The sequence below is a fragment of the Abrus precatorius genome, unplaced genomic scaffold, assembly GCF_003935025.1.
Source record: "Abrus precatorius isolate BTA unplaced genomic scaffold, Abrus_2018 Scaffold7, whole genome shotgun sequence".
Taxonomy (NCBI): Eukaryota; Viridiplantae; Streptophyta; class Magnoliopsida; order Fabales; family Fabaceae; genus Abrus; species Abrus precatorius.
Genome location: NW_020874417.1, coordinates 21,241,721 through 21,256,451, shown reverse-complemented (window position 1 = coordinate 21,256,451; position 14,731 = coordinate 21,241,721). Strand labels below are relative to the sequence as shown.

The 14,731-nt window shown below is 31.3% G+C and overlaps 1 protein-coding gene and 1 non-coding gene across 2 annotated transcripts; both read left to right on the top strand.

The window, feature by feature from the left end:
- Positions 1 to 6,033: 6,033 nt before the first annotated feature.
- On the top strand, positions 6,034 to 12,440 carry LOC113872101 (respiratory burst oxidase homolog protein B-like). The gene is made up of 12 exons (XM_027509370.1): positions 6,034 to 7,011; positions 7,458 to 7,617; positions 8,397 to 8,445; positions 8,707 to 8,820; positions 9,640 to 10,068; positions 10,175 to 10,561; positions 10,665 to 10,760; positions 10,861 to 10,976; positions 11,099 to 11,201; positions 11,327 to 11,400; positions 11,551 to 12,065; positions 12,154 to 12,440. The coding sequence occupies exons 1-12, from the start codon at positions 6,510 to 6,512 to the stop codon at positions 12,261 to 12,263; spliced, it is 2,655 nt and encodes an 884-aa protein (XP_027365171.1). The 5' UTR covers positions 6,034 to 6,509; the 3' UTR covers positions 12,264 to 12,440.
- Positions 12,441 to 14,613: 2,173 nt separating this feature from the next.
- LOC113873953 lies at positions 14,614 to 14,719 on the top strand. The gene has a single exon (XR_003506018.1). It is a non-coding gene; the product is annotated as a small nucleolar RNA R71 (small nucleolar RNA).
- Positions 14,720 to 14,731: the final 12 nt, after the last annotated feature.

Below are 14,731 nucleotides of genomic sequence, written 5' to 3'. Positions count from 1 at the left end.
TTATTATTATATTTAAACTCGAATTTGCATGTTTAAAATTAAAGATATCTTCTTTAAGTATTTCTTTTCGTCATAAACTAAAATTAATTATTTGTCTCATTTAACTTCAAATTTATATATCATGTTAACTAATAGTCTACATTTAAGTGAAAAAAACACTAATAAACAAAAAAATCAAAATAATAAGAATTTTACTATTAATAAATAGACAAAAATAAAAAAAAACATGAAAGATATATATATTATATATATAAAAGAAGTTAACTTTATTAATATTCAGAAGGTTAAAAATAAGAAATTCATAATATTAGTATAAGTTGAATGACACTTTATCTTTATAGGTATTTATAAGTTAAAATTTTTTAAAGCTTCTTAAAATTTTAATTTATATCAATAGTTACAGTGACTTTAAAGAATAAATAATATATAATTACTTTTAAAAATAAATATGTATAATTCTTTAAAATTACCTTTAAAAAATTATATTTTAATTGTTTTTAAAAGTAATATTTAAAAAATAATTATATATTAATTGTTTTTTAAAATTATATTTAATAAATAGTTATATTATTTTGTTTATCGAAAATAATTTTGAATGACGTAGTGATTATTTCTTTTCGCCGTAACAGAAAAAAAAGTCAATGAAATATATGGCTTTTCTGGATCTCGGTCAGCGACAAGACGTCAGCGCAATATTCTGCCTCCCACGAGCTAAAGAGAATTTTAAATTGCTAATATTTAAGCAAAACATTCAACAATTAGTCTTAGGTAAAGACAATTGGTGGACTTTGTCAAACAATTTACAGAGATATTTTATATTTTATCTGGTCATTGGGTACCCTAGTCGATGTATTATAAAATACATTAAATATTAGTATAATGTATTTTATTATTAGTATAAATTCTTAACATCTAAATTAGACATTTATATTTTTTAAATAAAAAATATATTAACAAGTAATATAAATATTTGACAATTTTATTTATCAGTAGATGCCATGTATATTTTTTTATAGTGAGTTAATATACCAGGTGCCGTGGTTACCTCTCAAACCATTGTCCATATATTACTCAAACTCTTACGTGTTTAAAAGAAGTTGTGAGTGTGAACGGCGAAAGCATATACGGGGCAGCCTCTCCAATGCATTTTCACATGGTCAATGTGTGCAATATACAACCAGTGGTGTTATATAACGCGTCCCATTTATTTTTTTATTTAGTGTAAGTTTGAAAGAGATTATGTAAATTATATAGAAATAGTTTATAATTTATTCTATTATTTTTCATATAAATTATTTAAAATATTATTTAATAATATTTATAATTTTATATAATAAAAAAGTATTAAATAATACTTAATTAAATTTTTACTAATTACGAATTTTTTCCGTTAAATGTTCCTTTTCACATCTCACGTGTCTTTTACTTCTCCTATCTGTCGTTGACGAAAAGCATTTTTTTTTTCTGAAGTCTTGCGTTAAGATAACTCTTTTCTATTTCGATCTATGTTTTTTCTACTGCTTTTTTTGCAGTAGTGGAATTGTCATGTTTTGTTTTCACTTTGAGAACAGCTCTTACTGTCTCCGTCTTTACAAATTTGTTCACTTCTTTTTAATAATAGATTTCAAGTTTAATATTCGTATTTATTTTGAGACTTTTTTTTTTCTTGAAAATGACCTCGAGACCGGAGTCAACTATTGTCGGTTTATTTGATTTAAATTTAAGAAATTATTTTTCACATTTTTTATTAAACTATATGTTTTAATACAAACACGATTTATATTAATTTATATAAACTATTAAATGTATTTTTAACATAATTGAAGGAATAACTTATTTAATTTATTTTATGAATTTTTTATGGAAGGAATACTAATAGACCTTTATCAAGAATATTAATTTCATTGTTCCATAGTTAAATGAATAACCTTTGGTGATAGAAATAATAAATTTATTCATAAAATTATTATTTTTTGTAAATAAAAGAATATCATCAAAGTTTTAAAAGATAATAATGACTAGTGGAAATTTGATCCGGTTAAAATTAAAGAAATTGTCCTAAGTTACTTTACTGATCTTATTTTTAATAAATTACTTCTTAAAAATAATGATAAGGATATATTATACTTTTAATTTAACCTTGGAGAAGGTTAAAGCCTTTTTTTAGTCAGTTAACATTACTTTTGAGAATTTTTTATCTCACTTCTTTTGTTTAACCTTATTAAAAATATCTTTAATAATTCTAAAAAAGTGTCACCAATTAATAAAAGTTAAATTATTTTTATTTCTAAATCTAGGAATCCTAAAACAATTAATAATTTCAAACTCATTTATTTGGATAATGTTAGTTATAAAATTGTAACAAAAGCTCTAACTCACAGGATTAAGACTTCTTTATCTCTTTTAATCTTAAAAACCTAAAGCAATTTCATTTTTAACAGACAAAGTATTGATAATATCATTATTCTTAAAAAATCACTTCATTCTTTTAATAAACAAGAAGGAAAAACTTGTTATATGACTATGAAATTTAATCTTAAAAAAGCTTATAATAAACTTAAATAGAACTTTATTGTTGATACCCTTTAGAAAATTAGTCTTAAAGTTAATTTTGTTAATATTATACATTTGTGTATGTTGTCCTTTACTATGGGTTTGGATTTACAAAATAGTTTCTCTAATTCTTTTAAGACATTAGGGATGTGGACCCTCTATCTCCCTATTTATTTATCACATGTATGGAGAGGCTTACTCACTTAATAAAAGATTATGTTTTAAATGGTGATTGGATGCCTTTTTCTTTTAATACTTAAGGCTCCAAATTTTTCATTTATTTTTTATCGATGATATTTTTTTAGTGGCCAAGCTAGTCTACAACAAGCTGCTCTTTTTATAAAAGTTAGGCATCAAAACTTTTATTTTTGGGACAAAAAGTTAATAAAGACAAATTCTCTTCTTTTTTTCCCCTAAAAATACTAATAGTGGTTTTAGGAATTTTGTAAGACATTATGTATTAAATATGTTAAATCTTTTGGAAATTACTTAAATATTCTTAGTAAGCATCATAGCCTGTCTAGGTAGAAATTTATTTTTATCATTAATAAAATTATAAAAAAAACTTTTTCTTTAGAAAATAAAGTCCCTTTCATTAGCTAATAAAATTACTCTTGTTCAGTCTTACTTCGTGAGTATTTCAAACTATGTATTTAACTCCTATTGTTGTTTGTAATGAAATTAAATAATATATATAAGTACTTTATTTGAGGGTCCCTTGGAGTTAGGAAAACTCACCTGATTGGCTGACATAACATATGTAGAGCTAAGTTAGAAAGGGGTATAGGTTTTAAGGACCTACAAAAGCTAAATTTGGCTCTTATGTTAAAGTGTGGTTGAAGGTTTATTAGCTCAACTAATGACCTATGGGCCCAAGTTCTTAACTTTTAAATATAAATTTAAATTGGGTTAAAATCACACTGTTAGTAATTTCCAACACACTTATCATATTTGAAGAGATATAGTCTTAACTTGTCCTTCCTTATATTAAGGGTTGAATTGGTTTATCGAGTTGGTCTATCTTTTAAATTTTGAGTTAATAATTGAGTTTTAAATGTTAGTTTTTCAACCAATTATTCCCTTTAGTCCGTTCTTGATATAAATAAGGATTTGTATATAGCTTTGTTTGCTTCTAATGGTTGCTAAACTTGGGAGAAAATTCAAGATATTCTCCTAAGACAAATATGTTGTTATTGCTAGCATTAAGCCCCTTTCTATTTCAAATGGTCAAGATTCAACCTTCTTAAATTTATCTATAAATGATTTTTTTTTCCATCATGCATGCTTATAGTTTAATTTCTAAACCATTAAATACTTATTCTCCTAATACAGTTTAATTTGGTTTGGAGATGGAAAAGGTCTCCTACAATAATTTTTTTTTTGTAAAAAGTGGCCCATGACAAGTTGTTTATAAATGATAAAGGTTTAAGAGAGAAATGTTAGACGCTAATCTTTATTCCAAATGTAATGAGACTCTTTAAACTGTGATACATGTTCTTCAAAACTATTTTTATCCTAAATATGTATGAGACTACTTTATTTTGCCTTAGTACTAGATTTATGTTTTTAGTTTAGGTCTTATAAACTAGTTCTCCTATAATTTATTTATAAGGAAAAAAAGAATATATTGCATAATTGAATATTTTGTTTGCCACCATTATTTGATACTTATGAAAAGAGCAAAATTCCTTTATTTTTCATAAATATTTTTTTGTTCATAAAATTTTAGCTTATATAAATTAAATTTTTTCCAATTTTTGGGGTGTCCCAATTTCTTTCTTAGGCATGCTAAGGATCTAGTGATGATTAAACGGACTTCTCTTGTCTCTTGCCAACGCAAGTTAAATGTGGATAACTCCTTCTCCTCTTTGAGTCAAATGACTTCTTGTGGAATTCTGATTTGTCTCTAGTTTTACTAACATCATTGCTCCTTACTCTTTCTTAGTGTTGGGCTGCAGAGTATTTTCATGGAAGTTAAATTAGTCTTCGTGCTGGTATTCACACCATACGAATTGAGAATGACTCTAAAACTGCTCTCAAATTTGTATTGAATGTTCAAGATAGCTTAGACTTTTTTTTTCCCCTTTCTAATCCAATCTATTTGGAAATTTTTGAAATCTATTCTTATTTTGATGAACCTCCTATTTCTTTGTTTTTCTATTCTTGTATTTCTGAGTTTTTAAGCCCCATTTAATAGAAAATTCTCTTATTTTAAAACAACCAAAATATTATCGGGTCATTCCATAAGATTATTTGTTTCCAACACTCTATATAAATTGATAATGACATCTTTCCTTATTAATAATTGAACCAGGGACGCCATTCGGAGCAACTGACACGCCCTCTGCTATTTTTAAATCAATCACGGATTCCTTCTGTTTCACAAAACGGCACATTCCAAAGAGATTTTAAAACCAATAATTGAAAAAATAATGACACTAAGTGAAGTTTTATACACAGAGGGATAGTCAAATATCAAACTCTAAAATTAGAATTATAATTTTTGTAAAAAATCTTTAATAATAATAATTTTGTGTTTAATCTTACTCTTATTTTGATTTACTTGATACATATAAATACTAACTAGGGCAATTAGTTAATAAATTTATTTATTTTAATTAAAAAATTTACATAATACTTGTTTTAGCATTTTTGACAATTCTTAATGTATTTTTCAATAAATATATTTATTTATTTTATTATGCTTTTAAAGATTTTACCAGAAATGTTTTCTTGTTGGTGTTATTTTTACCTTCCCTGTCAATTTAAAAAAAAAATTAAAATTAAAGTTAAAATGCATTATTTTTTTATAATTACTATTCTCATAAAATGCCCTCACTGTATAATATTCTAGCAACTCTAACAATCATTCTATCGTTAACAGTAATTATTTAACTAGAAACTCGTTCACACATATGTGATGGATCCCAGCCTACATTCAAACCCGTTCTCATGTTACACGAAATTCCACGGTAGTTCTTTTAGCACAAAATTCGTGATCAGAAACGTATATTTAAGACTCAATTTGGATTGATAAGAAAAAATAAATTAATATAAAAAATAATAAGCTTTTCTGATAAATTTATAAGACTATCTTTAAATTCTCTACTTGAACTTGTCTAAAAATTTACTGAAGTGAGCGGAGGACGTTAATAGAATGTAAATGAAATTGGAAGATAACATAATAAGAGTTAAAAAAATAGACATGTGTTTGACTTTGAATGGTAGCGCATAATGTTCTAGAAAAGGGAAAGACGAAGAAGCAATAATTATGTCACTTTCACTCCACTGGCCTACCCCAATATTTTGTTGGGAGAGTCTATCCTCGCACTTGAAAGTGGAATTTGTTTTGTTTTTGCTTTGTGGTTATTGTGAAAACTAAAGCCATATATGCAACTTCTTAGCTGCTTCCCCACGTAAAATAGTTAATGTGGATAAACGGATTTCTTTCTTCCTCAATGTCGTTTGAAGTTTGAACACACAGAAGGATTTGAATGCCAACAACTCTCCGTCCGTCTTCGTCAACTAACGCGCCCAAAACCACCACAACAATATCCACATGCGCCCCTTGATTCATCTCCCCCATTATTTGACTTATATCTCTCACCTCTCATTTCCTCCCAATTTATTTCAATTTTCAACCTTACCCAATTACGAAGCCACGTACCCAACACACACACACACACACACTCTTTATGTGTATATATATATATATATAATAACTTTCCCATTCACTCTCCAATTTCTCAGCATACCCTCAAACCCTCCTTATCCAAGCCTTCAACACATTTCCAGTTGAAAAAGAAAAGAGAAGAAAAGAATAACCCCACACACCCAACTACAGCACACTTACCATTGGGTCGTAAGTTGTACAGCTCAATTTCCATAAATAAAAATCTATATATCAAGGTAGATAGACATAAACATTAGCTGGGGGAGTGAAGAGAATAATAGGCATGGAGATTCAAGAAAACCAACAAGAGGCATGGTCGGAGACAGAGAGCACGGGAAGCCGAAGCACGCAAGTGGGCTTCAGTGGGCCGCTGAGTGGGCCTTTAGTTTCGAACAAAAGGAGCGGCAGCAAGAACAAAAGCGCCAGGTTCAAGGGCGACGATGACATGGTGGAGATTACGTTGGACGTCCGTGATGATTCCGTGTCCGTCCAGAACATTCGCGGCGGCGACTCCGAGACGGCGTTTCTGGCCAGCCGGCTCGAGATGCGTCCGTCGTCGCTTTCGGCTCGGCTGAGACAGGTGTCGCAGGAGCTGAAGCGCATGACCTCGTCCAAGGCTTTCGATAGAGTTGACAGAACCAAATCTGGTGCTGCTCGTGCTCTACGAGGTCTCAAGTTCATGACCAAAAACGTTGGCACTGAAGGTTGGTCCCAGGTTGAGAACCGCTTCGATGAGTTGGCCGTTGATGGAAAGCTTTCCAAGACTCGCTTTAGCCAGTGCATAGGTATGTTACTACGTGTATCTATCACCAATTTAGGAATATACCCTTCAAAATCTTCCATACGATTATTTTTTTTTCAATTAAAATCATATTTATAAACACTTCATTTATGAAACAAATGTTTCAAGTTTTTAAAAATTGATCAATTACAAAGGATGTGTTAGCAGTAGTATTTCTCATTTATCATTACTCTTGGACAGCTCTATTATTTTACGACAAATAAATTGATTTATGGGACATTATATACAATAGTTTGTCAATGTACAGGATAGACAATAATTGATGCATGTCTCGTTTTTTTCTCTCTCCATATTTGAAGAATATACACTAAAATAAAAGAAAATAATTTTGTATTGTTACTGTTATGAGTATCCGTCACTAATTACTTTTGCATTTGCATTAAGAAACTCTTCGTGGATCTAATTTTGGGTGGAAATGATGACAACTAGGAATGAACGAGTCGAAGGAGTTTGCCGGGGAGTTGTTTGATGCATTGGCTCGTCGTCGGGGCATAACATCAGCTTCCATAACAAAGGATGAGTTGCGTGAATTTTGGGAGCAAATTACGGATCAGAGCTTTGATTCAAGGCTTCAGACCTTTTTTGACATGTAAGACTTCATTCCATCTTCATTTTCGTTTAATTTGCATTTTCAATAGGAAGCTCATTGCATTTTCTTGGTACTGACAAATTACTTAATTAGGATATGCATGACTAAAGAAATATGATTTAATTTGGAAGCATGAAAGAGATGGGTTTCATTGCCTTCAACTTATTGCCCATAAAGATAGGCTTCGTTATATAGAAATATTTCTTATTTGGACTAATGTAACAATTGAGTGCTCAGTTTTCAAATGATGCTAGGAAATCGTTACGCGGGTGGAATCCACTTATAATTTTTTTTTTCCCGCTATAAGACTTGGAAAAGGACGTGCCGCGTTTTGTGGAATTTGCATGTGAAATCATGCGTCATATATACTACCCTACATATTAATTTTTTTATTAAAAATATTTTAGGTTATGAATTTCTTTGGTCGAATATAGTTTGAGTTTGCATTTCTATTTGCAACTATTTTTCTATATTTCGTTAGCGTCAACGTAGCATTTTTTCTCTTTATGGTTCGAATTATTTGACTCACTATTTTCAACTCAGCCATAAATGAGCATATGAAAATGATAAGCAGTAATGTATTTATATTATTATTAGATTGGTTGACTATAAGAAAAATATACATAGAAAGTAGCTACATTTTGAACAATTACGTATGCAATCTTAGTCAAAATAAAATAATATTTTTTAGCCGAACGTAAGAACTATTGCAAGTCTATTAGGTCAGCATGCACTTCTATTTAATTCTTCCCTAACTTATTAAGTTAAACTCATCTCAGGGTGGATAAGAATGCCGATGGACGAATTACAGAAGAAGAAGTAAAAGAGGTAAGAGCTTATTATCAAATAGAAAGAAATGTCCCAAATTGAAATTTACCTTTATTATTATTTGATATATAAGGATGCATGTAAGAGTTCTTTAACTTAAAAGAGAGGGAAAACACCCAATTATTTCTACTGATCGACTGAGCGACCATTAAACCAAATGCCTAATGTTTACAAATTCAAATTCAAATTTTCAATGTTAGATTGCTTATTTTATTTGGGACTTGTGGAGTTTTGAACACTGTTGAATGATTTAATTTGCAGATTATAACCCTGAGCGCTTCAGCTAATAAGTTGTCAAAAATACAAGAACGTGCAGAGGAATATGCTGCCCTTATCATGGAGGAGCTGGATCCGGACAACCTTGGATACATTGAGGTTTATATTCTACACATAGATAAATTCAAAACAAATTAAGTTTATGGATTAGAAAATGGCCCCTCATAAATACTTTGATGGTAGTGTTTATATGTGTAATTTTGGTCACTGTTTTCTTATTCCTAGGCTCGGTAGGTATGCTGCATTCCTGTGCATTGGCATTGGGTGCTTTTCCTTATTTTTCGCTGACATTTTGCACGTCCAAATGAGGACGCATCTTTTCGGCTGGCCATTTAGAATTAGCACTTTCGCTGGAAATGCACCCAAATTTCATCATTCCATTCCTTACAGGCTGGGGCCTCATTAAAACTGGACCAATCTTTTCTGATACATTAAAACTCTGGACCAGTCTTACAAAACACGCTGAAATTTTTTATTAAAAAATATGTTGGGTATACAAATCAACTATCAAACATACCATTCTTCTTTAAATTTTGATTCATAGCAACAACGATAATACGATAAGAACTAATTAAGTTGAATGACCAAACCTAGAGTATCTAATGTCCTCTCATTATTATCAATCTCTTGAGACTTCAAGAATCTTATTTATACGAATAATCAACACTAACTAATAATCAACACTAACTTAAAATAGTAATATCTTACTATTCCTATCTTAAATGCTTCATTTTTTGAGTTAGCAAAGTGTATATCTTGAATTAGGTTTTGTTTTTAATTATTTTTAGTGTGTATATATATATTGGACACATTCGAAGTAGTTACCTAACCTTCAATATTGGGTTTTCACTACAAGCTTTTGTGAAGGCCCAATTATTATGAAAAATGTTCCCTAATGTAATGTATGGTCTGATGCAGTTATACAACTTGGAAATGCTTCTTCTGCAAGCCCCGGCACAATCAACCCACATAACCACGGATAGTAGAGTGCTGAGCCAATTGCTGAGCCAGAAGCTAGTTCCTACAAAAGAGCACAACCCCATCAAGCGAGGCTTTCGGGCACTAGCATACTTTGTGCAGGACAATTGGAAACGTCTATGGGTCATAGCTCTATGGCTTTCAATTTGTGCTGGTCTTTTCACTTGGAAGTTCATCCAATACAAGCACCGTGCTGTGTTCCACGTCATGGGTTATTGTGTCACAACAGCTAAAGGCGGTGCTGAAACACTCAAGTTCAACATGGCTTTGATCTTGTTGCCTGTCTGCAGAAACACCATCACTTGGCTTAGAAGCAGGACCAAACTAGGAACAGTTGTTCCCTTTGATGACAACATCAACTTTCACAAGGTACATACCCACAATGTGAAAACAAAGTACATGGTTACATTATTATTTTTTATTAAATTGCACTACTAACTTGAACTTTCTGGGTCTTTTTCCGCTACTTATATAGGTGGTAGCTTTTGGGATTGCTATTGGGGTTGGGTTGCATGCGATTTCACATCTAACATGTGACTTCCCAAGGTTACTACATGCTACGGACGCAGAATATGAGCCCATGAAACCATTTTTTGGGGATAAAAGGCCAAATAATTATTGGTGGTTTGTGAAAGGGACAGAGGGTTGGACTGGGGTGGTCATGGTGGTGCTTATGGCCATAGCCTTTATTTTGGCTCAACCATGGTTCCGTCGGAACAGACTAAACCTCCCTAAACCCCTTAAGAAGCTCACTGGTTTCAATGCCTTTTGGTATTCCCACCACCTTTTTGTCATTGTCTATGTGCTTTTTATCATTCACGGATACTTCCTATACCTCAGCAAGAAATGGTACAAGAAAACGGTATGTGGTCTCACTCTCAAACATACACCTTCTTTGTTTTCCTTGGACATTTTCTTTATCTTGTTGGTTGCTGAATTTGGTCACACAAAATTTATTTGCACAGACGTGGATGTATCTCGCCGTTCCCATGATACTTTATGCATGTGAAAGGCTAATCCGTGCTTTAAGATCTAGTTACAAATCTGTGAAAATTCAAAAGGTGCATGCTCAAGAAGTTCACTCCATCTCTGTTTTAATTTCAATCGGGTCACTCATTGATTACCAATGACATTTTTTAATGTTATTCTTTGAAAATTCAGGTTGCAGTGTACCCAGGAAATGTACTTGCATTGCATGTGTCCAAGCCACAAGGATTTAAGTACTCTAGTGGCCAGTATATTTATGTTAATTGTTCAGATGTCTCCCCATTTGAATGGTATGTAACTAATTTAAGATCAGAATTTTTGTTCTTATTACTACTATAGCTACTCAAATAAAGAGTGCATGCGATTATGAGAAAATTCAATTTAATTGTGTGGTACTGGTATCTATATGTAGGCATCCCTTTTCAATTACTTCAGCTCCGGGAGATGACTATGTAAGCGTTCACATTCGAACTTTGGGTGATTGGACTTCACAACTGAAGGCTGTTTTTGCCAAGGTGAGTTTTGCAAGAGAGAATAATGTATTATATTCATTTTATTTAGGGAATATTGTACATTTTCTCTAATTGATGTTGTTTATGGGATAAAAATGCTTATTTCTACATCAATATGATTGATGCAGGCATGCCAACCGGCAAATGATGACCAAAGTGGTCTTCTACGAGCTGATATGCTACAAGGCAACAACAAGCCAAGGTATATATATATTTATATGATGAACTGTCATTAATATCATTTTCAGTGTATAATTAAAAAACATATATGTGATTGAGAACAATAGTAAAATTAAATTGGCAAAATGACTTCTTTAATTTCTGATCCTAATAAAACAAAAATAATTTGTAGGATGCCAAGGCTCTTGATTGATGGACCTTATGGAGCTCCGGCACAAGACTACAAAAATTACGAAGTGATCCTTCTTGTGGGGCTAGGAATTGGCGCCACACCTTTGATTAGCATACTCAAAGACGTGCTAAACAACATTAAGCAACATCAAGACTTAGAAGAAGGATCGGTGGAAAGTGGAGTTAAGAACAACAAGAGAAAACCTTTTGCCACCAAGCGAGCTTATTTCTACTGGGTTACTCGTGAGGAAGGTTCTTTTGAATGGTTCAGAGGAGTGATGAATGAGGTAGCAGAGAATGACAAAGAAGGAGTCATTGAACTTCATAATTATTGCACAAGTGTTTATGAAGAAGGAGATGCTCGATCAGCTTTGATTACAATGCTTCAATCCCTCCACCACGCCAAAAGTGGTGTGGATATAGTTTCAGGGACAAGGGTCAAAACACATTTTGCTAGACCTAACTGGCGTAATGTATTTAAGCATGCAGCCCTCAAACACCCTGACCAACGAGTTGGTAAGTATTGATTTTCGCTCTTAATTTGATATTTGAAATTTACATATACATGTTACTTAGCTAATAATTTTCAATCTTTTGTATTCAGGTGTTTTTTACTGTGGGGCGCATGGATTGGTTGGGGAACTAAAAAGGCTTTCTCTTGATTTCTCCAGGAAAACCAGCACCAAGTTTGATTTTCACAAAGAAAACTTTTAGATTCATTTTTCATTGATTTTTTTTTAGCAACTGTAGTTATATATAGTTGAATCATTTTTTGTCGGTAGAGGTAATGGGGTATATATCTGGCTGGTTTGATGCATGGAATATGCACGTATGAAAAATTTGTATTTACTTTTGTGTAATATATATTATGTCGTGATATGTTGTATGGTCTCATTCTATCAGCTCAAATGCTTATTATAGTTGTATTATAATTATAATATACACAAAACTTAGTTTATTTAACAGGACACAAACTTGTTTTGAAAAAAAGTACATAGGTAGCCACAAACAGGAAAATCAACTAGTAACTACAACTCGGGTGACATATACTATCTTCCTGAAGACTTGGATATGGATCCTCTGCATTTTCAGAACACATTGGATCTAAATGTGAAAAGTCATGAATTTTACTTTTAGAAAAACAACTTATCATGTAATGACATAAATTGGATGATCAATATTTATACATCTCTTGCATTAATTCTGAAGGATCGAAATTCCAAGGCCGATGCAATTAGGGATATAACATAAATATCAAAATAAGCATTCAAACAATATCAACATTCATTTAAAACGTGGCTGGAAATCACTACCCGCTCTACTGTACAGCAATCAATAAGGATCTGGAGGAAGGGGGATAAAATAATACTGAACTGGAATTTAACTAACTAATATTTCTTACTCTAAGAATACTTGTCCGAATTGATGAAAAATACTAATAACAAAATTAGAACAAAGTTTATTTTATTTTGTGGTTTGGTATAAAGAAAAAGTATAAAAAATAAGTGATTGAATCTTGTTTATTTTAATCAGTTTACTTCTTTTTAGCCTTCCATTATCTTGATGCCATAATGCACACAGCAGGCGTTAATAATTCTTATGATAATTTCCTTCGTTACAAAGCTTTCATTAGATGATAACAGAAACCTTTCGCGTTGGTCTTATTCAATGGTGCCACTATCACCAGATTATAGAGTTGTGTAAAACCAGAATAATCAGTCTTAATAGCTTAACAAGATGTGAGGAGCGTGGATTAAATCAATAAAAGTTATAATTATAGTTTTCTTTAGTCTAAATTACCTAGCTTGGTTCCAAATTTTGGTTGAAGGTTGATTGTTCGTGGGCAAGTACTTATTGAATAGTAATAAATAGATTCTCAAATTCTAGAATACTGTCTTATAGAGATTTTTTTTAATTACTAAAACTATCGGAATTTAATTGTGTGAATTTAAATAGTGTGTAAAAGAATTCTAAAAGACTTAAACTAAAAGAGAAAAATTAAGAGAAAAGAGGTGAGTGCAACTTCTAACAAAAAATCGGTCGAAATGAACCTTGAGCCTATGGTTTTACCTTTGTGCCTTTTTATATTTACTTTTATCTTAGTTCTGATTTCAGTTTCTTTACAATTATCAATTACTCATACTAAATCTATTAACAGCCAATGGTCATACAATCAATTAGGTTTTACCCTATAATTTTATTAATTATACATGGTACAATCGTGTACAATGTAATTAATTATGATATGTTAAGGGTGATTAATTCCTAACATGCAAATATAAGCTCACAAGGATAAAAACCAATGAAAAAGGAAAATATTTGTGAGCATGTGTACTCATTGAAAAATAATAAGGAGTTCTTAAATTGAGTTTCTAAAATATCATCCTACAAAGATTATCAAGAATATTGTGATTTAATTGTTTGAACCTAAATAGTGCAAAATAAACTAAAATAAAAGTGTGAAATAGTTAAATGAGAAAATAAGTAAAAGATTAAGAAAATAACACAATTTTTATCACCTTTACACCTCTTTATGTTCAATTTTAATTTAATCTTAATTTTGATTTTTCTATGACCGTCAATCACTCATAGTAAAATTACTAACACCCAATGATCATGCAATATTAGCATTCTTTTTTTCTAAACTATAATCCCCAGTGGTCATGCAAGGCAAAAAGATAGAGAAAATATAAAAGAATCTATAAGTTTGTTAATTTAATAACCACACTATCATGGCTTATGGAGTTGTAGTGCTCACACTCAAAAGCCACAAGTGGCTTTATTAATTGTTCATGTGTCTTCATGATAGAATCCATATACCTAGCTAGAGCTTGCACTTGATTTCCTAATGGATTGTCACTTTTATCCTGATAGATCAGAGCAATATCCTTCTTACTCATGTGGTGGTTAGTTGTCTGCCACTGAAAATTGTTGGCTCATCTATCAGTGCGTAAGCTTCGTCTAACTCTTTCTTTATGATTGTCCTCCACAAGTTGCATCAACCATGCAACTTTTGGAGAATGATAGCCCATTGCAAAGGAGATGCAACTATCATCAAACAGGAAAATCATGGTATTAGCACTGCCTTAAAAGTTATCTAAAATGCTCCCACGCCTCATATAGGGATTCATACTCATACTGTTTGTAGCTAGATATTTTTGTGGTGAGCTAAGCAGAATGAG